General features: G+C 42.5%; 1 protein-coding gene across 1 annotated transcript in view; it reads left to right on the top strand.

Moving 5' to 3' along the window:
• The window catches only part of COL4A2 (collagen type IV alpha 2 chain), a 109,791-nt gene that overhangs the window by 76,802 nt on the left and 10,482 nt on the right, over positions 1–22,507 (top strand). Inside the window, exons 23-38 of the mRNA XM_074149615.1 lie at positions 456–657; positions 1,475–1,534; positions 2,649–2,711; positions 6,204–6,311; positions 7,973–8,194; positions 10,404–10,565; positions 11,157–11,327; positions 12,468–12,611; positions 14,768–14,893; positions 15,232–15,413; positions 16,369–16,432; positions 17,868–17,942; positions 18,575–18,682; positions 19,659–19,766; positions 21,045–21,116; positions 21,322–21,447. Of these exons, the coding sequence (XP_074005716.1) occupies positions 456–657; positions 1,475–1,534; positions 2,649–2,711; positions 6,204–6,311; positions 7,973–8,194; positions 10,404–10,565; positions 11,157–11,327; positions 12,468–12,611; positions 14,768–14,893; positions 15,232–15,413; positions 16,369–16,432; positions 17,868–17,942; positions 18,575–18,682; positions 19,659–19,766; positions 21,045–21,116; positions 21,322–21,447 (1,993 nt within the window). The remainder of the gene's footprint in view (positions 1–455; positions 658–1,474; positions 1,535–2,648; positions 2,712–6,203; positions 6,312–7,972; positions 8,195–10,403; positions 10,566–11,156; positions 11,328–12,467; positions 12,612–14,767; positions 14,894–15,231; positions 15,414–16,368; positions 16,433–17,867; positions 17,943–18,574; positions 18,683–19,658; positions 19,767–21,044; positions 21,117–21,321; positions 21,448–22,507) is intronic.

Below are 22,507 nucleotides of genomic sequence, written 5' to 3'. Positions count from 1 at the left end.
AAATATCACTAGAGGAACAGAAAAAGAAAAAATCTGCCCATTCAGGTGCAATTTTATGCCAGCTTTTCTCAAGGTCTCAGAAGTAAGTGCTACACCAAAATATCTCTAGTGATGCATGTGGTTTCCCCAAAACCCACCTTACAGCTTTTCAGAAGGGGCAGTAAGCTTCTCCACACCAGTGATTGATAGTGTCCAAGTGCTGTTCATAGGCCAACATTTTTAGGGGAATGCTCCCTCTAAGGGGGCTTCTCTCATGCCTTTTCTGCCATGGGGTCTAAATTAAAGTCAGATTATTTCAAACATATTTTACTTCCAGTGTTGATTTAAAGAGCTGGGATGCAACACCTGAGGAATTGCTGCCTATAAGATGTTATTCATGAGAGTAGTTCAACCATCTGAGTTTTGTTTGTTTCTCAGCAAAGGCAGGAATGACCACCTCCATTCAATTCCCACAGGGTGATGGTATCAGAGGTTTCCCCGGCGATCCTGGTTACCCAGGTGAATTAGGTCCAAAGGGCTTTCCAGGAGAAGCAGGCCTGCCAGGTGAAGGATTTCCTGGTCCAAAAGGGTACCGGGGTCCTCCAGGTGACCGTGGACAAGATGGAAACCCGGGATCTCCAGGTCTGCCCGGTGTGCCAGGAGAGCCTGGCCAACTAGGTAAGAGACATCACTCCATCTTACATCAAAGCCATGGGGGATCAACACTGAATTGAGTGCAGCATCTGTACAGCACCACTGTTGAAAAGGTAGCATTTGATGGGGTGTTTTTTGCTTAAAAACGGATTGCTTGTGTTAGTTGTCCAGAAACCTTAAAGAATGAAATACTTCAGAAATCCCAGTAGTTTCATGTCAGGTGTTGAAACCTCATGAATGAATGTGTTACTCCCAGCAAGTAACATCTTTTAGGTTCCGAGAAGCTGGAGCAATGTCCTGCCATTGAAGTACTCACAAGTGGATTTCTCTGGTTTTCCCCATTCAACATGATCTTTTAATTGACCAGAGAAAATCACGTATCCATCCTTCAGAGCTCTCTATAGTATCTCTGCACCTTTCCGAGACCCTTCCAGCATAAGAATGCCAGGGTTACATTCAGAAGAGCTTAAGCTCAGAGTTTTATTGCTCGACTTCGAGATGCCTGGCAGAATATTCAAGCCAGAGCAGGCACCTGCCAAGCCTACACAGTGCATGGAACACGCAGCCTCCTGACTCTGACAGGGTTATGTTTCAGTCCTGGATCTAATAAATATATGAATAGAGAGTTCCAGTATGTTAGAGCAATTAGTTTGTATTATAATACATTAAGTATGTATTGCATATGCATAATACATTAAAAAATACATTTAAAAATACATTAAAATATACATTAAAAAATACATTACCTGATGTTGTAAGAGACAGTTTGGTTAAAATTGAGAGCATTTTACAATTTTTCTCTTTGAAATGATAACCGTCTTTTCCCATTCCTTGCTTGTAGACTGTGGGCAGGTCACTGAAGACTTTTCTAGAGGAGAAGGAACCGAGCCCATATGGTCAGGTACTCTACGTACAAATGGCTTGAATATATTTTAATATTTAGTCTTATGCTGCTCTTATGGCTTGATACTTTGTTTCTGATGACTGCTTTGGATGCTCTGGATTTTAAACTATTTGAAGTTCAGATCACAAATAACCACGCCTATACTGTATGTAGCTCTAAAGTAATTTAATCCGATTGAACATATTCTAAAATTATTGCAGTTTTAGCTCTGCAATTCAGAAATTCCTTATTTCATCACTCCTGAGTGTTTATTGTGACAAAATAATTATTTCCATAGAAACTATAACAACAGTCCCTGAAATTAGGTGCCCTAGTAAATTTAAGCAACTTTTTTTAAAGAACTTTGAGTAAAGATTTTCCATGCAATTTGACATGTAATGAAAAAACCCCTTCATTTGTACAAAAGGTTGACTTGATTGCTTCAGGGGTATAAATTACCCACAGGGAAACAAAGTGTCTTTCTTACTCTGAAAAATACAGTTATCCATGAGGTTGGACTACCCTTCCCATGCTGGTCCAACTGGAGCAGCCACCATAGCCCCTGTAAAACAGGCAGAACAGCTCTTGGGTGGAGTTCAGTGTGAGTGCCCCCCTGAAAATACCACCCATGACCAATTATTATTTTTTTTAATGAAAAATAAAACTTTTTTTAAACTAGGGGTTTGCCTGTTAATTTCATTCACCTGCTTTAATGAAGTTGTCTCAGCTGCAGGTGCAGAGCTGATGAGAGCCTATAAGTATCTCAACGGTGGGTTGAAGGAGGAAGGAACCAGACTCTTTTCAGTGGTTGCCAGTGACAGGACGAGGGGCAACGGGCACAAGTTTGAACATAGGAAGTTCCACTCGAATATGAGAAATAATTTCTTCACGGTGAGGGTGACAGAGCCCTGGAACAGGCTGCCCAGGGAGGTTGTGGAGTCCCCTTCTTTGGAGATTTTCAAGACCCGCCTGGACGCAGTTCTGGGCAGCATTCTCTAAGCAATCCTGCTTCAGCAGGGGAGTTGGACTAGATGATCTATATGGTCCCTTCCAACTCTAAAAAAAAATTCAGTGAAATTCAGAGAGGCAGTACATGAGCACGTATGGTGTGACTAACCCTCTTTGTTTGCAGGTGCAGGCTGCGTGAGGCCACCAAAGGGATCCCAAGGTAGGCCAGGACTGCCAGGAGCCACAGGTAATGTTTTGCCTTCACCTTTGTTTCCCACATATACTATGTTTTGAGGGAGATCTTGCCAGGTTGATTAAAGCTGAGCCTTAGCAGGCAGCGAGTTTTAGAAATGACAATGGAGGACAGCATTAACTTGAGGCTGGCAGAGAGACCTAACCAGCGTGCAGCCCAAGTGGCTGCACCGTTCCTGAGCTAATTCTGCCTTTGCTAATGAGCATCAGCCATGAAACAGAAGACAGAAAGGACAGCTCATTTGCTATTCTCCACATGCAAGTAAGGGAGAGTTTACAGAGAGAGTCTGCAAGTTTGTTGGTAGAGAGTACACCAAGGTCTCTCAGAGCTGACTGGACACCTCACAAGGAAAATCCTGTCCTCTGAGAGCAGGGTGATAAAAAGTTGCAATGGAGGACTGTGGCAGATCCTTTTAATTATTCCTCTTCGTGTGATATACAGAGCGCCTTCAGCAAGACTGACCCTAAACTCTTTAACAGGGCTCAGTGTAATGGGCCAGGTTGTCTGATGCAATGCAGTTGGCTGTCTGTAGCCATGCATGCCTTCCTTGCAGAGCTGGTCCACCCTAGCCCAGAGGGACCATCTGGTGATCCTGAGCCTTCCCAGCACTGAGACAACCCTACCTCTTTCCAAAAGGAAGAGGAAAAGGAGGTGGGGACAGGGTCTGAAGGACTCTGTGAGATGGAATTGAGAGAAACACCGACAAGATGTGCTGAATGGTCATAACAGTTGACCTTGAAGAGGGAACATCTGACCAGCACTGGTAGTTCCTATAAGCTCATGTACTTGCAGTGTAAGCAATAAAGCTGTTTTTCAGTAAATCCTTCTTATCGCCAGCTGGTAAATGTTCTGAAAAAAAACCCATAACTGGGCCCTTCAGACTTTGGGAACTGTAGAATTATTGATGCACCTGTTTCCTGTGCCCTCTGTGATTTAGCCATGATCAGAGATCTGGGCTATGAATTTTAAGGTCAAGCTTTTTTTTTTTTCTAGCACAAGGTTTATTATGGCATGCATGGATTGATGGATTGATTTATCACAGACTAATGGATCCTAAAAGGGAACATTTTATCTCTCTTGAAAGATGATGTGTATCTCTGACCTTTATTTCCTTAGTCCTAATGCCTTAGTTTGTCATTAGGATCAATGCTTCTGAAGGTTGTTTTCTTTGCCACATTTTAAATTTTTTTTCTGAGTTTGATGATTTTTTTTTATTCTTTCATTCATATGATCTTGAATGTTTTTCTTTCAGCAAATACAGTCAGATTTAACTCCTAGCTGTAAGACTGCTGTAACACAAGTGATGCTGCTTTCTTGTGTTTTATATTTTGTACTCTTAGTTAGCTCTTTACCAAATCTTTCTCTGTCTTTGTCAGTTTATATGTTTTAGTAATTTTAAGGATTGTTTTGCATGCCTTCCCTCCAAAATCTGGAAAAGGCCCCTTGCTGAGCCCAGTGCAGAACTCTGTTCGTAGCCACCTTTCAACCTGAGGCAGTTCTGGAGCTGGAAACCCAGGAGGAACAGGACACATTTTACAACTTTTCGCAGCTTCTTGTTGCCATAGCTCTGTCAATCTAGTTTCCTGGACCATCATTCTTGCCCACACTCTCCAGATTGACACAAAAGCACCAACACCTCCTTTAAACTGTTTTCATTGTCTGCTTAAAGTTTTTTCAGCCAGGATGGAGCTCTGCTATAGACAATCAGGTCTCTGTGTCCTAGGTGCTGATGACACCCAGTACAAAACAAGGAGTCATCTTTTTAGTCTCATAGCCTCATGTTCTTGTGCTCCTTTGAAATTCCTGGCAACATACACAGCCCCCGCTAAGTTACATCCTGGCTACTCAGTCTCAAGACCTACATGATCGCTGTTGAATAAAATTTGTTGGTTTCCATTTCAAACGTACAGCTAAAGCACTTGCAAACTAAACATTGGTCTAAAATAAAAACTTTTTCTTATTACTGCTTGGCGCAACATGTTAACACCAGCTAACAGTGCATAATGAGTTACTGAAACATGTGGTAAGCAGTGGTTGCATTCTCCATCCGCTGCCTTCTTTCTCTAAACGGCTTTTTAATTAGTGCAATGCTGAACAGAATGAATGAACGCCAGTTATTATAGATGGGAAACAAGACTAAGATGTTATTTGGGTAAGAGGCACATTAGAATTTTTCAGAGAGACCTGAAAGCCTAGGATTTTTCCTTTTAATTGCTTTCTGAGAAGTTTTTGTTCATATAAGGGAGAGAATAATAGTCCTGTATGGCACTGGGAAAATGCTATTCACACTGCATTGGCTGTTTATGCGCACCTTCTTTGCGGTCTTTTTAAAGGTTTCCTTCTCCCCTTCACAAAAAACAGCTAAAACTGCAAAAAAACATGGTTAAATAATGGAAATTCAGAAAACTAAAGTGGAAAAAAGTGTCAAAATTCAAGTGATATTTTCCTTGGTTTGTCATAGTTAGAGGTGGAGAGAAACTTGCTTTTGATGTAATAAATAAATCAGTTGTAATTCATGGTGATGCTAAGCAACAACACTTAAAATGTTAAAGCATGTTGTTGACCTTCAAGCCTGAGCTGGAAACTTAAAGAGTTCAAGGAGCTGGGGAGGGTAGGGAAACAAACTGTTCCACAGGAGTTATTTTCAAAGAACTTTACAAAAAAAAAAGCCTTGGAATACAATGACTTAGAGTCATGTAATAAAACTACTGCACGGAAAAAAAAATATTATAAACTTAACAAAAGAATCCTACAAAATGCTTGCAGGTTTCGAAATGTTAAGAAACAGTAATATTTTCCCTTACCCAAATGTCAAATACTACATCACAAAGAAGTGAGATCTGGAGGTAACTCCATATGAACATGAGTTTGGTGCCAGAGGAACACTTTTTCAGGGCACAGCTCGTCTTTTACTATTGAAGCTATAGACCTGTACTGTTACAAATATAGCAAGTAGGCTAGTTAATTTGCATTCAGTTTCTAGGATGATTAGATCTAACCTTTAGCCTTACATTTCTATTTCGTGGTTATCTAAACCAGTTTGCTCTTGTTCTGTGATCAGTTTAGCAAGAAAGGGAAAAATCTGTTCCTACTACAGCATCTCATTTGTGCCCATTTCTGTTGAGTGTTCTTTGACATTGCCTTTTGACCTTAAGCTAAAAGCCTTAATTTACAAAATATTAAGTGTCTCCAAAAGTCTATGAGACTAATTGTTTTCACCCTAGTAGTCTCCATATCATTAGTCTTTAAGTCAGGTTAAACCATGTTCGTAAGGGCACTTAGCCTAGATTTTCGGTCCATGTCTTGCGATCTTGAGTACTGCTAAAAAGCTACACTATAGTCCCATAAAATTTTTTTTAAAAGTTTCATCTTTGCATCCAGAAACACATCATGATGATATTTACCACTACCTTTTCTTACATTATATGCACATTTCTGTTTTGTTTGTTCAGATCACACTTTCTTACTTTCTTTTATGTAATTTAGGTGCAAAAGGTGCAAGAGGATTCCCAGGTGATCCAGGTCCAATGGGATACCCAGGGCTAAATGGTACACGAGGTGATCCAGGTCGGGAAGGATTCCCAGGTCCTCCAGGTATCTTGAAATAATTAGTCATTCTTAATTTTCAAACTCTTTACTGCTCTCACTGAAACACAAGAACTTGATTCCAGATACATTTTCATTTCTCTGCCGTTCCATGTTCAAACAAGAAACTGTTATACAAAACTGCTACTTTTCAAATCCAAAAGGATTTTCTCCAACTTCTATAATGCTGGAAAGTAACAAAGACCCCAACCTTTTAAAATCTGCTTTATAGTGCAAAACTATAAATGTGACAGTAAAAATTCATGAAGTTCACATAGAAATACAGAGATTCAATAGCAAGGTATTTCAGATTCCGAATGGAATATACTCAGAATGATGATCAGAAAGGAAGAAAATGCTAGTATTAGTATTTGTATTTAACTCTTTCCAGCATTAGGATAAATTACACCGGACTTGTCAAAGGCAGAGTACTAGCTACTCTCCTTGCCCATAGGCAGCTGTGTTTGCAAGTGTTGAGTGCCTGAACTTATTTTTCATATTTTATCAGTCAGTCCAGCAAGAGTTACTGCAAGAAACTACCACTTCCCGGTGGGCTGAACAGGTTAGAGAAATGGGTGCTGATTTTATTGTGTAGCACAATTCAGAAGCCATTGATGCAACTTAATTTAGGAGCTCTTTAGAAATTCTCTCCATCTATCTGTTTTCCAAGTGTTAAATCGTCAGAGACACCAAACTCCTGCAAACTTTCCCAAATCCAGTGCCCAGGTCCTGCTTCACCCTAAGGCAACACACAACCTGGAAGTATTCTCTAGGCTCATCTACAGCATCTGTAGTAGCAAAAGAGAAAGCAAAAGAAGAGTTGATGCATGACCTGGTCAACAGGCAAGGGAAGCATCATAAAACATAGCTCTATGCAGCGTAAGGCAGGACCGTGGACCTGCAGAGTACTCTAAATGCTAAATTAAAGCTACCATAACATATGGTTCCCAGGCCACTCAGACCAATTTTCTGCAGCCTTCCATACTGTCTTTCACCAGTCCGAAGACTTAACTTCCAGTCCAGGTCCAGTTTCCTAGTCCACAAGAAGGCTTTCCCCTGTCATTTGTGGTAATGGGGGCTTGTGCCCTCCCAGTCATTCACCAACAGGGTGGAAGACAGGGATGGTGGTGCTCCTTCATCAAGAGCATGATGTGACTGGCCTTGGCCCCTTGAGATGTGTGGGGAATAGCAACAGCAATGACCCATCTGGGCAAGTCCCCCAGGTCTCCCCAGTTTACCAGTATGCATTCACTCCTCATTTATCCCTGTAATGTGTTACCCCTGCTGCATATCAAACCAGGTTTTCGTGTGCAGGAACTGGTTTTTTGCCCTTACAGAATAAGATGTTTATAAAATGCTGCAATAACTATGTCAAAATAGTTGCACAGAAGTAACTGTGCTTGCAGCTGTGGATCTTTTATCACCCAAGACACTGGGTATCTTGAGGGGTCACCTGTAAGTTCTACCAATATCCACATTTGGTCAAATGTTCTTATAAATGCTACATGGTTTAAAAACATATATATAATACTTTGTTTGATTCTACAGGTTTCTTCTAAGAACTAGGGGAAATTACAATAATATAAAAGGCATTGCGATGGTGGATCTAGGATTTGAACTCCAACATTTGCAGTGAGCCCTGTGATGTCTACTCCTTGTTTTATTTATAGGTTTTACTGGGCCCAGGGGAGACAGGGGCCCAAACGGTCTACCTGGACTGCAGGGACACCCAGGCCTTACAGGAAAATCCGGTGCTCCGGGAGCAGCAGGACAGAAGGGCTTTCCTGGTGACGTTTTAGGAGCAGCAGCAGGTTCCCGAGGGGATGCTGGACTCCCCGGCTTCCCGGGGTTGAAAGGCATGCCAGGAGACCAAGGAATACCGGGAATCAGAGGTAACAGCTACTTCAAATAAAGAAATGCTTGAGTAAGAGTGTGATTTAAATGTAGCCAAATCATAAAAATGTGAGTAGTTAGGACACGTTGGAGATGCTGGTGACCCTAGCATCAAATCTCAGTGCCTGATGATCTCCCATCCCTTCCCCAACTACCTCTTTACCGATGTGCCTGGCTCCTCCAAACACCTTCTGGAGATCTGTTGCTTATGACCAGCACTCCTTCACATCGCACTACATGAAATCAGCTACAATAGGGCACCAGAGAAACTGTTGTCTTCAGATGTGCTGTTAATTTTTCCCACTGTAGTTAAGGGAATGGTGATGTAGTTATTATCCTGACTTTTCAGGATAATATTTCAGGACTTTTCAGGACTTTTCATCTACATACTGAATAATACTGAGATTGTTTCCCACACCAGAAGATGGTTGGATAATACATGGCTTTGCAGAATAGCAAATTGCACTAGAGCAGAATTTGTAAGTTTTAACTAAGAGGACATAGTGTTTAGTAAATGTTTATAATCCATTTTACCTCGTCAGTCTTTGGGCATGCAGGAACAAGGAAAAGATAACATTATGTACTTATTCATGACTTTAGGGTGTTCATTTTATTTCATTGTTTCACAGTGTTTAAAAAACAGGCTGAAGTCTGTGTAGAAAACAGAGAAAACCACAGTGTCTCTACAAAATCTGACACTGTCACTCTTTGAATTCCGTGGAGGACCTTCAAAAGCGCATATGGGAATCGAGCATTCCCTGTTACACAGTTTCAGTAGCATTTGGACACATAGTTAAATATAGGCCTGCTGATTACCCCCTTGCACTGTTGTGGAAGTGAGAAAGGAGTAGTAATTGTGGGGCTAGCTCAAAACAAGGTGGTATGTCACAGGAACCTGTTTTGGAGACTCTCCTCATGATTTTCAATACAAAAAAAAAAAAAAAAAAAGAAGAGCATCATCTTACGTGAGTTATTTGAAGTGAGGAGAGCTGGTTTTACCTTTGGTAGAACCCCAGAGTGAAGGAAAGGGATGAAGGCAGCTCTGTGGCGCTTGGCAAGTTTGAGAAAAGGCAAAAAACGTCACTAACACCTTTGAAAAGGGGAAGAAATTCAAGGTAAAACATGGATTGAAAAGAAAAAGAAGAAAACAAACCTGGCTTTATTCCTTCCTTCTAAGCATTTCTGTAGAACTGAGTTTTCAGTAATAATAAAAAATAAGTACAGTGAAAAGGAAAAGCATTACTAGTTTGTCTGTTCTTGATTTATTTTACAGTTCTGAAAGAACGGCTCAAAAAAAAAGCATGTGAATTTTGCTATGTCATGGCTTTTTAGTTTTATATAAAGTGGCTAGTGATTCCTTTATATCATTTATGCCACTTAAACTACTAGAGCCTCAGAACAGAGAACTAAAGCCTATATTCTGTTGTTGAGAACTCACGTGACCTCAGTTATAAAGCACACTTAGCTAGTCAAGCCAATGGACCTACACTGATGTAAAAGCTGAATAAAGAGAAGCGGATCCACTGGGCCTGGATTTTAAGTGCCATGTACTTTTGAGGTCTTGTACGCTGCTGCTTCTGTAATCTGAATGCAAAGCAGGGATTGCCCTTTAAATCTTGACACCCCCTTTGCTCTTACATCATCAACATGTAAATTTTCACCCAGTGCACTAAGTCATGTAGAATCGGGGCCTTTTTGAATTTGTATGAATCTTATAACAATGCCTTGTAACGAACTCACTTGAAAATTTCTGAATAACATAAAACCAGAACCCACCATCTGTTTTAAATGCTCCCATCCCTGCCTATCACATTTTAGAAAAGATACAGAGCATTGTTTCAGTGGCTCAGTCAGCTGCTTAATTTGATTGTTACAAAGATTTACGTGATAAAGAGAGAGATCAGGAAATACGGAATTATTGGAGTTAAAAGTGGAAGAGACCTGTTCCATCTATATACACCTGGTGCCAAATTGCTTCCATTGATTTGAAAGAACCAGTCAACCTTTCTGATGCAACTATTGAGATCACTACTGGCAATGCCAATTATTTTTAAAATAATGAGCAGTCTTTTAATTTGCTTTTCCTGTTCTCACTGAATTTTCAGAGGAAAAACATACCCTGAAAGACTAGTGCATATGCAGAAGTGATATGTAGTAATCAATTGTCTAGATACTTATGCTCTCTAATGCATGATTATGGTATTTTAGGAGCGGATGGTAACCCAGGTTTGCCAGGATCCAAAGGAGATCCGGGGCCACAAGGTCTCCCTGGTTTGATGGGATTGCCGGGAACACCAGGAACACGTGGATTCCCAGGGCCACCAGGAAACCCTGGGCCAGCTGGTGGGCCTGGCTCTCAAGGACCTCTTGGTGAGGAAGTGTTGCTGTCTTGTGTCACTCCTCCTGCCAGTTCTCTGTGGCAGGGCAACTGTATGGTTTCCACAGCAGAAAGTTAAGCATGGGATTGTGGCACTTGTCATGCTTTAATTCCCTGCCAGGGAAATTACAGTAACAGTGCAGACACTGTGATAGCAAGTTGTGTTGGTATCACAGGTGGGAAGTAGGGGTGATGATCATCCTCCAGGCAGAGCTGCTTCTTTTCCTTCTCTAGCCACCTAGCAAGCCAGGTCAGAGCTTGCTGGTGGCAGACTGTGAGAAGGGAGCTACCAAATGGGAGTAGTCTTATAGAAAAGGGGCTTAATTCTTAAATTAAAGAGGAGGGGAAGGTCCTGTTGGGAGTGGGTACAGAACCGAGGTGGCAGTGGGACTGGTTTGCATTGATGAGCTGCTTTGTCTTTATAACTATTTCTGCATTTCTTTGCTGAGAAAAATCCTAATTTTCCCCCACTGACATGAAGCTGGGTAGGATAACATTTTTCTTCCTCTTGAGCTACCTTGTATGAAATCATCATGTATGTCCAAAAACTTTTTAATCTCCCTATTTGTATGTTCACTTGGCAGGTCCACCTGGTGCTAGGGGAGATGATGGTGAGCAAGGTTTTCCTGGCCCTGTGGGCCTGAAAGGTCTGTCTGGTGACAAAGGTGATGCAGGTTACCCTGGATTACAAGGTACACCTGGCGTGACTGGTCCCCCTGGCATAAGCGGAATGGATGGCTTTCCAGGAGATAAAGGTGAGCTTTGGAGAACTGCTTTGAAAAAAGTAGTGTTGCTTAAAGCTGTTCTGTGCTGAGATGAACAGGATACTTTCTCTGCTGGGCTACCTCCGTTTAAAACAGACGAATTAGGGTCACAGGCCTAATATATTCCAAAATCACTGTCTGTTTTCCCCTGTGTTGTGCTTGGCAAAAAGCTAGCTTGTGACATGCAGCCCTATTTGGAGGGACAATGGCTGTTTTATCTCTCCTTTTATAAAGTATGCAGTATTTACTCTTTTCTCTCTCCAAAAGTCTTTCCCTTGTCCCTGCCCCACTGGCTCTCAGTGAAATTAAAGAGATGTTTCCCCAAACCTTTGTTTTAAAGTTTTTTGAAGCTGGCAGTTGCATACTGAGAAATTCCAGACACAAGACCTTGATGTTGACTTTTACCAGCATAATATTACATATAGAGAAGGCAAGATTCTCACTTGCCAGCCACGAAAACGCTATGTATAATGCAAATTGTCTACATCATACAGGGAGTTTCAACAGGATTCAACTCCATGTGAAGCAAGTTAAACACAAAGAGGGGGTTGCATGTTTAAAAACGCATGTTGCAATTTCACCAGTTGGAAAGATAGGACTTTTTTTTCCTAGGACAGCTCTGGAGTACTGGTTGGCTCTTATTTGAGAGGAATGAAGATCTGCTTGTTAGCATGACCCATATAAAACAGCATCCTCATGTTTTGAAAAGAGGAGTATGGGAACATTCGGTGAGAAAAGACCAGCCAGTCCTAGACCCAAGATTTGTATCTCTACATGTAGAAGAACAGGCCCACTAAAAACCTTGTGTGGAACAAGATAACTTTCTCTAGCTTATCTGTAGGAGAGGAGTTGAACTGATCTTTCAGGAGACGCTAAGTTCTGATCATTTCTACAGGATCTCCTCTTGGCCAGTTGAGGCAATTCAGTGTACCCCTGCTCTTGTTTACCTCTCAGAGAGCTTCGGTGCCTGATCTAGAGCTGCAGATTGCCCTAGGCATCAAGGCAACCAAAAATGGGTAGTGCTGCATTGAAGTTTTCATACCATTTTAGACATGCGTTGCTGCTCAACATTTACTTAGTTTGCAGAAAGCTGAGTGAGCTAACAGTTCTCTTCCCCTTCTTTCTTTAAAGGCTCAAGAGGTTCACCTGGCGTTGATGGTTTCAAAGGCATGACTGGCCTAAAAGGAAGACCAGGTATCAAGGGAATCAGAGGAGAACTTGGCCCGTCAGGAGCTCAGGGTGATAAAGGCACACAGGGTGCACGCGGATTTAAAGGTATTTGCTTATGGGTGGTAGCAGTGTGTTTGCTTTTCACATCTGGAGAACTATTTTACAAGGACACAAAGACAAAGAAGACGCATTTTTCGCATGCTAAATTTAGCTCAGACATTCCTCCACCTATTTCACACATGGGCCTCTGTCTGAGAGGCCTGGGTTTTAGGCTCGGGGAAAGGTTACTTCTTTGTGAGTCTTTACACGTTTAAGGTTGGAGACAAACATCTCATTATTCAGCTGAGCTCAGACAGTGGCACCTCTGGGCGTGCGCAGAACTCAACAGAGCCTTTTCCTGGGAAGCGTAAGGTGTTCGGGCAAAAAGAATCAGATTTCACTCTGATGTGCTGTGAAGTGCTGAAAATTTTGCTTTCAGTGCTGTAAAGACACTGAAATATTCAGAAAACCAGGCAATTAAGTAGTTAAAAGCCAGAAATGTATCAACTGATATCATCATCAGTGAAATTAAAACTCAAAATCAGTCCTCTTTTATTTGCATACAGTTATCTTTAAATAGATGCTTTACCACAAGGCCAAAATGTTATTTCTAGAGACCCTGAGATAGCTACTTAAGAAAAATTGGTCTGCAATTCAAGAGTTGCAAAACAGTGCTCCCAGTAATTCAGGGGAGGTCTGAGCAAAAGGCAGGTGTGAAAACAGCCCCTGTGAAGAAAACTGCAAATATACTTCTTGGTGAAGAAGTATAAGATCATAGGAGAAAAGTCTGGGTGGCTGGCCTGTCTCGGCATCCCACAAAGGACTAAAGACAGTCACATAGTCTATTCAGATCCTTTCTTCAGGATATTATTTACTCATGTCATCAGTAATTGGGGCAGAGTGGCTGAGTGGCTGGAGTGGCTGAGTGGCTGAGTGGCAGAGTGGCTGAGTGGCTGGAGAGCTGCCTGGCAGAAAAGGACCTGGGGGTGTTGGTCGACTGTCGGCTGAACATGAGCCGGCAGTGTGCCCAGGTGGCTAAGAAGGCCAACAGCATCCTGGCCTGTATCAAGAACAGTGTGGCAAGTAGGGACCGAGAGGTGATCGTCCCCCTGTACTCGGCACTGGTGAGACCCCACCTCGAGTACTGTGTCCAGTTTTGGGCCCCCTACCACAAGAGGGACATTGAGGTGCTGGAGCGGGTCCAGAGAAGGGCAACGAAGCTGGTGAGGGGTCTGGAGCACAAGTCTTATGAGGAGAGGCTGAGGGAGCTGGGGTTGTTCAGTCTGGGGAAGAGGAGACTGAGGGGAGACCTTATTGTTCTGTACAAGTACCTGAAAGGAGGCTGTAGAGAGACGGGGGTCGGTCTCTTCTCCCAAGTCACAGATGATAGGACAAGGGGTAATGGCTTCAAGTTGCGCCAGGGGAAGTTCAGGTTGGATATTAGGAAACATTTCTTTACTGAAAGGGTTATCAGGCATTGGAATGGGCTGCCCAGGGAGGTGGTGGAGTCACCATCCCTGGAGGTATTTAAGAAACGTGTAGACATGGTTCTTCAGGGCATGCTCTAGTGTCCAAGATTACTGGTTTGTGGTGGGGTGCTGTGTGGGTGGGTGATGGTTTTTGGTTTGGTTGTTGTTGTTGTGTGTTCAGGTGGTGGGTGGTGGTTTTGTTTGTGGTGGGTTTTTTTTTTGGTTTTTTTTTTTTGTTTTTTTGTTTTTTTAATGTTGGTTGGACTCGATGATCTCTGAGGTCCCTTCCAACCACTACGATTCTGATTCTGATTCTAATCTTCAAATCAAGAAAGGAACAAAGTAACTGGTAACAAATCCCAACACTTTCTTTCACCCAGGGCTTTTTGACTGAGAGCTTCCCTCTCACTGGAACTAACCTACTTTTCTGTGCTTTCTCTAGTATGTTTTCTGGGTTTTGTAAGTACATGATACCTAACTGATCTGCAGAGAGGTAAATTGTCTATCACTGGGTCCAGCTCCCCAGGATTGTATGTACAAAAGTTTAACTCAGTTTTCATGTTTTCCTATGCTTGACTGTTCTGCTGACACCTTGTATTGACACAGGTAACTTATTATGCAAATGGATTTTCCATAGTTTGTGCAAGATTATCTATTAATCCTTTTTTGCTTAATTCACTCTTCTGTTTGCTTTTTCCAACACAGTGCTGCTGACTAGCTTTTTGTAACATGGTTGGGTTTTTTATCCTCTAGGTGACCGTGGGGATCAAGGTCCCCCTGGAGAACCCCCAAAGCTCAAGCCCAGCATGATGATGGAAGTTAAAGGAGAAAAAGGAGATGTTGGAGAAAGGGGCACGAAGGGATTCTTTGGCTTGAAAGGTCAGTGGTCACAGCAAAAGCAAAGAAATCACATTCAGGACTATCGAGCGGTGTCTTTTCTCAGTTACCATATTAAATATTCCCCGCTCATCATAACATTGCTCTGCAGCCCCCTGCCTTCCCCAGCAAAGTCTCTGGCAGTGTTTCACAGAACCACCCCTGAGGAAAGCTTTGCAGGGTTACGTTGTGTGCCTGTGCTGCCTTTTTGCACTAGCGCATCATGGTGCCATGTTTCGAGAAGGCTGCTAGCAGGAAAACTTCTTACACACAAGCAACTGCAAATCAGTCTTCCCAGCTTTGATAATAAAGTCTTTATTTTTCTTCTTCCCCACCTGCAGGTAGCAAGGGAATGCCAGGCATCCCCGGAAAGACAGGAACTCCAGGGTCCCCTGGGCATCCCAGCTACGTGGCCGGTGTGAAAGGGGACATCGGTGCAAAAGGGCTGACAGGTCTGAAAGGGTATCCTGGTCCAACGGGCTCTCCTGGCATCAGGGGCTTCCCTGGCAGCACAGGAGGCAGGGTGAGTTTGTGCCCATGAGGGTGTCCTTGTGCTGGCATTCGGCTTTTCTAGGGAGTGGCATTCACCCCTTGAAATTCTGCTGAACAGCTACAGTGCAAAGATAAAAACGCCATAAAAATTGAGTAAATAGATCAAACATTTTTGCTTGATCCTGCTAATATTCATTAAGCAGAGTCCTTTCTTTTCTGATTGGAAGACATCCAAAATTCAGAAGCCAGCTTTCTGCCCATGAGGACCCAGACAGTTCCTTCTAGGTCTGTGGTCCTGTTGCTGTAGCTGTTGTTAAAAATTATTCTCAATGCTGGACTTACTCTTCCTTTTCTCCCAGGACTGATGGTACCACTTCCAAAAATTACTCACTGTCGCTCATAACAGTAAAAGAGTCTAAGAATCCCAGCTCCTAGAGGGTAATTCACTGTGATTCACTTTGGCTGCAAAATAAGTCATACTGGAAGAAATAAGCTCTTACAAAAGGCTTTGTTGTAGTTTAGGCCAAATTGGCTTATGACGGTGACAGATGCTCTCCCCTTACTTCTTGCTCCCAGGAGAAAAGGGGGAGAGAGAAAGAGGTTTACAGTAGACTCAGTAGACAGTATACTCACAGACATCACTTGTTTGAGAGAGCCAAAATCTGTTCCTTTCTCAGGTGGCTTTGCCCTTAGATTTCACTAGGACTTTTTCCTAACCAAGAACTGTAGTACTCAGCACCATATATGTGTAATAGGATGTTCTCAATTTCAAACCCTAGTCTTTGCAAACATAACTTGTTCCTTTGTTTGTACTGGTTTGGTTCAACTCATTTCAGCCAAACAACTGTATAAATGATAAAGTACTAGGGAAATTCAAAAATGGTAAGTTTAATAGCCTTTTTTCAGTATTTCCAAACTGTGCTGCTTGGGAGGTTGAATAAATCCTCATCCTCATTAATTGATACCTGTTTTCAACCCTATGATAGGGAGAAAAGGGTATTCCAGGAATTGCAGGACATTTTGGTACTCCTGGCTCACATGGTGAAATAGGTGAGTTTGTTCTCTTATCTGGGTGCTCTTTGTAGTCATTATAGATTCATAGATTGGTTCAGGCTGGAAGGGACCTCCAAAGGTCATCTAATCCGACCTCCCCACAGTCAGCAGGGACACCTCCAACCAGATAAGGTTGCCCAGGGCCTCGTTGAGCTTCACCTTGAATATCTCAAGGGAAGGGGCCTCAACCACCTCCCTGGGCAACCTGTTCCAGTGTTCCACCACCCTCATAGTAAAGAACTTGTTCCTAATATCCAATCTAAATCTCGCCTTCTCTAACTTAAAACCATTGCCCCTCATCCTGTCACTGCAGGCCTTTGTAAACAGACCCTCCCCGGCCTTCCTGTAGGTCCCCCTCAGGTACTGGAAGGCCGCTATTAGGTCTCCCTGGAGCCTCCTCTCCTCCAGGCTGAACAACCCCAGCTCCCTCAGCCTGTCCTCGTAGCAGAGGTGTTCCAACGCCCTGATCATTTTAGTGGCCCTCCTCTGGACCCGCTCCATCAGGTCCATGTCCTTTCTATATTGAGGGCTCCAGACCTGCACACAGTACTCCAGGTGAGGTCTCACCAGAGCAGAGTAGTGGCAGAATCACCTCTCTGGATCTGCTGGCAACACTTCTTTTGATGCAGCCCAGGATGTGATTGGCCTTCTGGGCTGCAAGTGCACATTGCCTGCTCATGTCCAGCTTCTCGTCCATCAACACCCCCAAGTCCCTTTCCTCAGGGCTGCTTTCTAATACCTCATCCCCCAGTCTGTATTTATACCAAGGATTGTTTCGGCCCAGGTGCAGGACCCTGCACTTGCTTTTGTTGAACCTCATGAGGTTCGTCTGGGCCCACCTCTCCAGCCTGTCCAGGTCCCTCTGAATGCCATCCCGTCTCTCTGGTGTATCGACAACACCACACAGCTTGGTGCCATCTGCAAACTTGCTGATGGTGCTCTCAATCCCTCTGTCTATGTCGTAGATAAAAATGTTAAACAGTACCGGCCCCAGCACGGACCCTTGAGGGACACCACTTGTCACTGCTCTCCATCTGGACTTCAAGCCATTGAGTACCACCCTATGGGTGTGACCATCCAGACAATTCCTTATCCATCAAATGTTCAACATTAAGTTCTGAAGAGCCTTAGAGGGACTTCAGTCTTAAAGAGTCTTCGTACAGTCTTACAGAATGATATTGTAGTTGTGGGAGGCAGTGAAAAGGTTAATACTGGTAATTTCATGCAACGTGTACAGTCCATAGATAAATCCATCCATGGTGGGGAGGGCAGCTGTTCTAGAGACTTTGTTTTTCTTTAACTTACTCCTCTTTAATTCTAGAAAGATAATAATTACTGAATTTTGCCTTGGAATTTGCAATTCCTTCAAAACAATGGGAAATACTGTTTAAATTAAAGCCTTACTACTCGTATTCATTTTTGCTTGAAATAGGTGAGCGAGGAGATACTATAAACTTACCAGGAATGCCAGGCCTTAAAGGAGAAGTTGGTGTGCCAGGCTTAACAGGTATTAATTTCACAGTTTCTCTGGATGTATTACTTTTCACATGCTTAAGTCCACAGAGGAAGGGTGGGGGAGCTTATCATAGGGTTTTGATGGCTGTTGAACCTGTGCTGTCATGAGAACTCCTGAAGAGGTTCATCTGTTCTTTATTGAAATGAGTGTCTGCTAATTTTACTGCTGAAATTTACCTCTTCAACTGAAAGTACAGTTAAAGCAGTAAACATCAATCACAGGCAACTCTAGTAAACATTCCTATATAATTTTTGTCCATTGATAACAGAAGGAGCAATATCAGGCCATGATTATGGAAGATGAGATGGCAGAGTCAGGTTGATTTTTGGATTGGGTTGGTTAGGTAATGTATTAAAATTTCCCTGCACATATGGCACACTTGAACATCAGTGTCATATTCCACATAATTTGGGGAGTACTTTTAAAAACAAATTCAATGATGGTTTGGCCACTGTGTTGTAGACGACTATTCATTCTCGCAGATTATGCAAGCACCCTGACTAGAAGAATGTCTTTATGTGGCAAGACCAGGACCCATTCAGTAGCCAACTTCACATTATGCTTGTTAGTTTAGGGTCATATAGAGATTATTAAAAGAATACACTGGTTTTGTCATTTTCCAGGCACAAGAGGAGGTGTAGGACAAAAAGGTGAAGGCGGTGATCCTGGTTTCCCTGGCATTGAAGGTCTCAAGGGCACACAGGGTGTCCCTGGCTCTGTGGGACAGGAAGGTAAAATATTCTTTTTAACACTCCAAAGAATAAAACTGTTTAAGAAGAGAAAGAAAAAGTAATCTAATTTCCCTCAAAAGAAAATAATTAATTTTTTTAATACGTTAGTCATTCTGTAAGTTGGTAAAGAGCAGTGAAAAGGATGTGGAACTCGTGGTAGAACTTATTAAGAGGAAACTTTGAAAGTCTCACTCTGCTTCATAACCAGTTTTACCTTTTTTACAGTGATCATGTGTCCAGTCAAAGTGTTGTTTCTCTGGCATACTCAGGTATTCTAATGCTGTCTCAATACTACAAGGAGATGGGCTTTCCAATGTTCTCTTCTGACACAAATGAAGTCAATATCCCCCAGGACCCAGTTACTCAGGATCCTTTGAGCAAGGCTCATTGGCCAACTGTGCAAGAGTTCTGGGGAACCAAAGTCAGGTTCGGCTCTGGCTGGATCATAAACTCGGGGCTTAAGAACATGTCTTATTGCAGGAAGATCATGAAAATGCTCTTTCAGAACAGTTGCTCCACATTTCTCATATAATTATAGGGCTTAGAAACTCCAGCCAAGACTGGAGCAGTTTTGGTAGGTATCTCACTGGGAAACAGTCCTTTTCTGATCAGCTTTCCAGTTGGAAAGGCAAAACAGATGTGGCAGAAGGGAAAACTGAGGTGCACAAAAATGAAATTACTTACTGCAACTGGAAATAGAAGTAAAATTACCATTTTAATAGGAGGAGCCCAACTGTATTTCTGTTTGTCAGAAACCTGAAGTTTGTAATGAATTGCTCTGTGACACCTTGCCTCTCCTACCTTTGCTCTCTTCAGTTTTCTTCTGCTTGGATGAGTGGTGCAGTGTCATACAATGTTGTTAGGAGGGAAAAGCCTTCATTTTGCTATCTGAGAGAATGAAGGTAGCACAATTCCATGTTTTTGGGCTATTGGTTTTAAGGACACTGATGAGCAATGATTCATTGCTGTCACGCAGGTTTGCCAGGACTGGTCGGCCCCCCAGGGCAGCAAGGAAGCCCTGGGACGCCTGGATTTCAAGGTGAAAGGGGAACTCCTGGCTGGCCTGGCTTACCAGGACAAGCAGGTATTTATACAGCTTCAGCTATTCAGTCATTTTCAGCTTGCTATTGTTCCTTTAGGGTGAAGAAGAAGAAGAAGGGGGCTTTTTGCAGTTCAGAGTGGCAAAGTTCCCTCTAGTAAACACTTACTCCCCATAAAGTCCAGGTGCGTTAACGAAAACCTGTGTGGTTGCTTTCTAGCTTATGGATTCTGAAGGATTGCTGTCTGCTGAGCTCACTTCAGCTGCTGATGACCTCCCTCAAGCAGGAAAGCAGTTTTCAGGAAACATTTTCGTTTCTCATGACGGCTGGGAAGAAAAAAACAAAAAAAAATTATTTAAAATGCAACAAGATTAGTGATATCAGTATTAGAATATTATAATTGGCAATAGATAGCAAAAAATATACTTGTCCTACATCATCATCAAAAACTGCAAACTGATCCAATGTCTGGTTTTAAGGATAAATTACTTACAGCTCAGACAGAATTCTGCTATCAAAATACAGATGATAGTTTAAAATGAAGCTGTTTGTTTGTATCAGAGGATACAGAATCTCATTGGTTGCCACCTAATTCCTTATATTAAGTCAGCAGATTTTTTTCCACAGCGGAGCCAGAAATTGCCCTGCTTTTAGTTAGATTCATCTATCTGAATCTGCATCAAATCTAAGATAATATGGTTATGAAGGCTGCCTTTATAGACAGTGAAGAGAGAGACAGACACTTATTTTTGTGAAGGCTGCACCGTCCTCCAGAGCTCTGGCCATTGATTACAGATACCTGTCTAGTTTTAACATCATGCTTGACACTTTGACAGGTACAAACAGGTGGGATAAATTTTCACCTGTAGCAGCAGCAGCAGCTATTAGACATTTTGTTAGGGTTTTGTTGTTTTTCTTAAATGACACAGAGTGAATTTCTCCTGAAGAGAGCATCATTATAATCACATTTAGAGCCTACAATTATGCCATAATTATCTTGGTTTGAGGATTTTGAAAAACTAAATGGTTATTAACGAAATTGTGGTGGCAAGACTGGAACTAATGGCATGCTACCAGACGGATCAGAGGTATTAAAAAAATATCTCGTAGTGAGTTCATTGGATAATAACAAAATTTGACAATCGCAAAACCATGGTGTGGTGTATTTCATAATAAGCTTATTGTAATGAACTAATTTGCATACAATACACAAGATTTTTAACAAAGAATAGTATCTATTCAAGCATTTTAATTTTTTGCCTAGGAATATATACAAACTCATAGAAATTATTATGATCATCATGAATGTAATTTTATAACAGGCTTGCCTGGCTTAAGAGGAATCAGTGGACTACATGGTTTACCAGGCACTAAGGGCTTACCAGGATCACCAGGTAAGTGAGACTCTTATTCTGCCTGCTCATAGGCCCAACGTTGCATTGGCTGCAAGTTTGGTCAGGGAGATCTTTGCAACGTGACTTTCTTAACCGTGTATTTGGTAAATCCATATGCTCCGTACATGTATGTTAGCAAGCTGGCATGTTGTTACGCGGGGAAACATTTCAGCTTTCATCTTCATTTTGAACAACTCCCCAACAGGTCCAGATGGCTACGGCTCTGCAGGTTTCCCGGGTGCAGTGGGGGACAAAGGGGAAGCGGGAGAGCCCAGCAGAGTGGAAGGCAGCCGAGGACCGCCGGGTCAGAAGGGAGACAGAGGTGTTCCAGGTTCGTATACTGGAGAACGGGATCTACTTACTATTTGCTTCAGCTGTGGGTGTTATAGATGTCACAAAATGCAGTGTAGTGCAGACAGCTGTATAGGCGAGCTCCTGATGTGGGGAAGGTCACTGTTTGGAGTTAGTGCTGCTGCTCAGCCAGCCCCTGCTCAGAAGCAGCGATGTGTGTTGCCCAGTGCTGGACAAGCCAGCCCCTCCGGGACAGCCTGGGTCCTTCCTGGTGGTAGCAGCATCTTATAGCACCCACTGAGCTCAGCACACTGCAAATGCCAGAGGCTACCCTCAGCCATCAACTCCCGCAATATTTTTAACGAGGCTCCAGTTACAAAAACGCTATGGCTTTTCTTTCTTTCTTTTTGTTGCAAATCCATCAATGTTTACCCTTCTTCTGAAAGCCTCACTGTCCATCAATGTCTGATTGTCCCACTGATCCCTCCTGGGCTTCCCATGCTCAGGGAACCTTCATCCCTCATGCAATGTAAGCATCCAGCCTTTCAGCTCAAGCCCACCTCGCTGTAGCGGGATGTGCTTATCTCAGCATGGTTCATCATCAGTTCTTCTTCTATCAGGGAGCCACCAGACTGATGTTATGGATGAATCAGCTAATTACAGGGTTTTTAAAAAAAGTTTCCCAACGTTTTGGCTCTGAAAGGATTAAGGACTGGCATAGATATAAAACCTTACTGCCTTTGCCTGCTTGGTTCAATGGGTCATTCCTGTTCTTTTGTGTTACACTTTGCTGTTTCTAACATGTTGTGCCATATCAAACACCATTCAGAGATTTATTATCAAGCCCTGGGAGAAACACTTATTTCACTTATTCATGTCTATTTGTCAGAATTATTTATTTTTTTTAATGAATAAAAAAAAGGGGGTTTGTGGCTTCCTGACAACTTGCATCTACTTAAAATAATAACCTGTCATTGGTGGGCCAGATTTTTGGCCATTTAACACTTCTCATCTATAGATAACTTCTTGGATTCAAACTTCTGGTTTTAACTGACGCAAAAAACCCTAAGTGAGTGTGACCTCTGACTCTGCAGGGCACA

The sequence above is a fragment of the Numenius arquata genome, chromosome 1 (assembly GCF_964106895.1).
Source record: "Numenius arquata chromosome 1, bNumArq3.hap1.1, whole genome shotgun sequence".
In the NCBI taxonomy this organism is placed as follows: domain Eukaryota; kingdom Metazoa; phylum Chordata; class Aves; order Charadriiformes; family Scolopacidae; genus Numenius; species Numenius arquata.
This window is presented reverse-complemented; position numbering and strand designations above follow the sequence as displayed.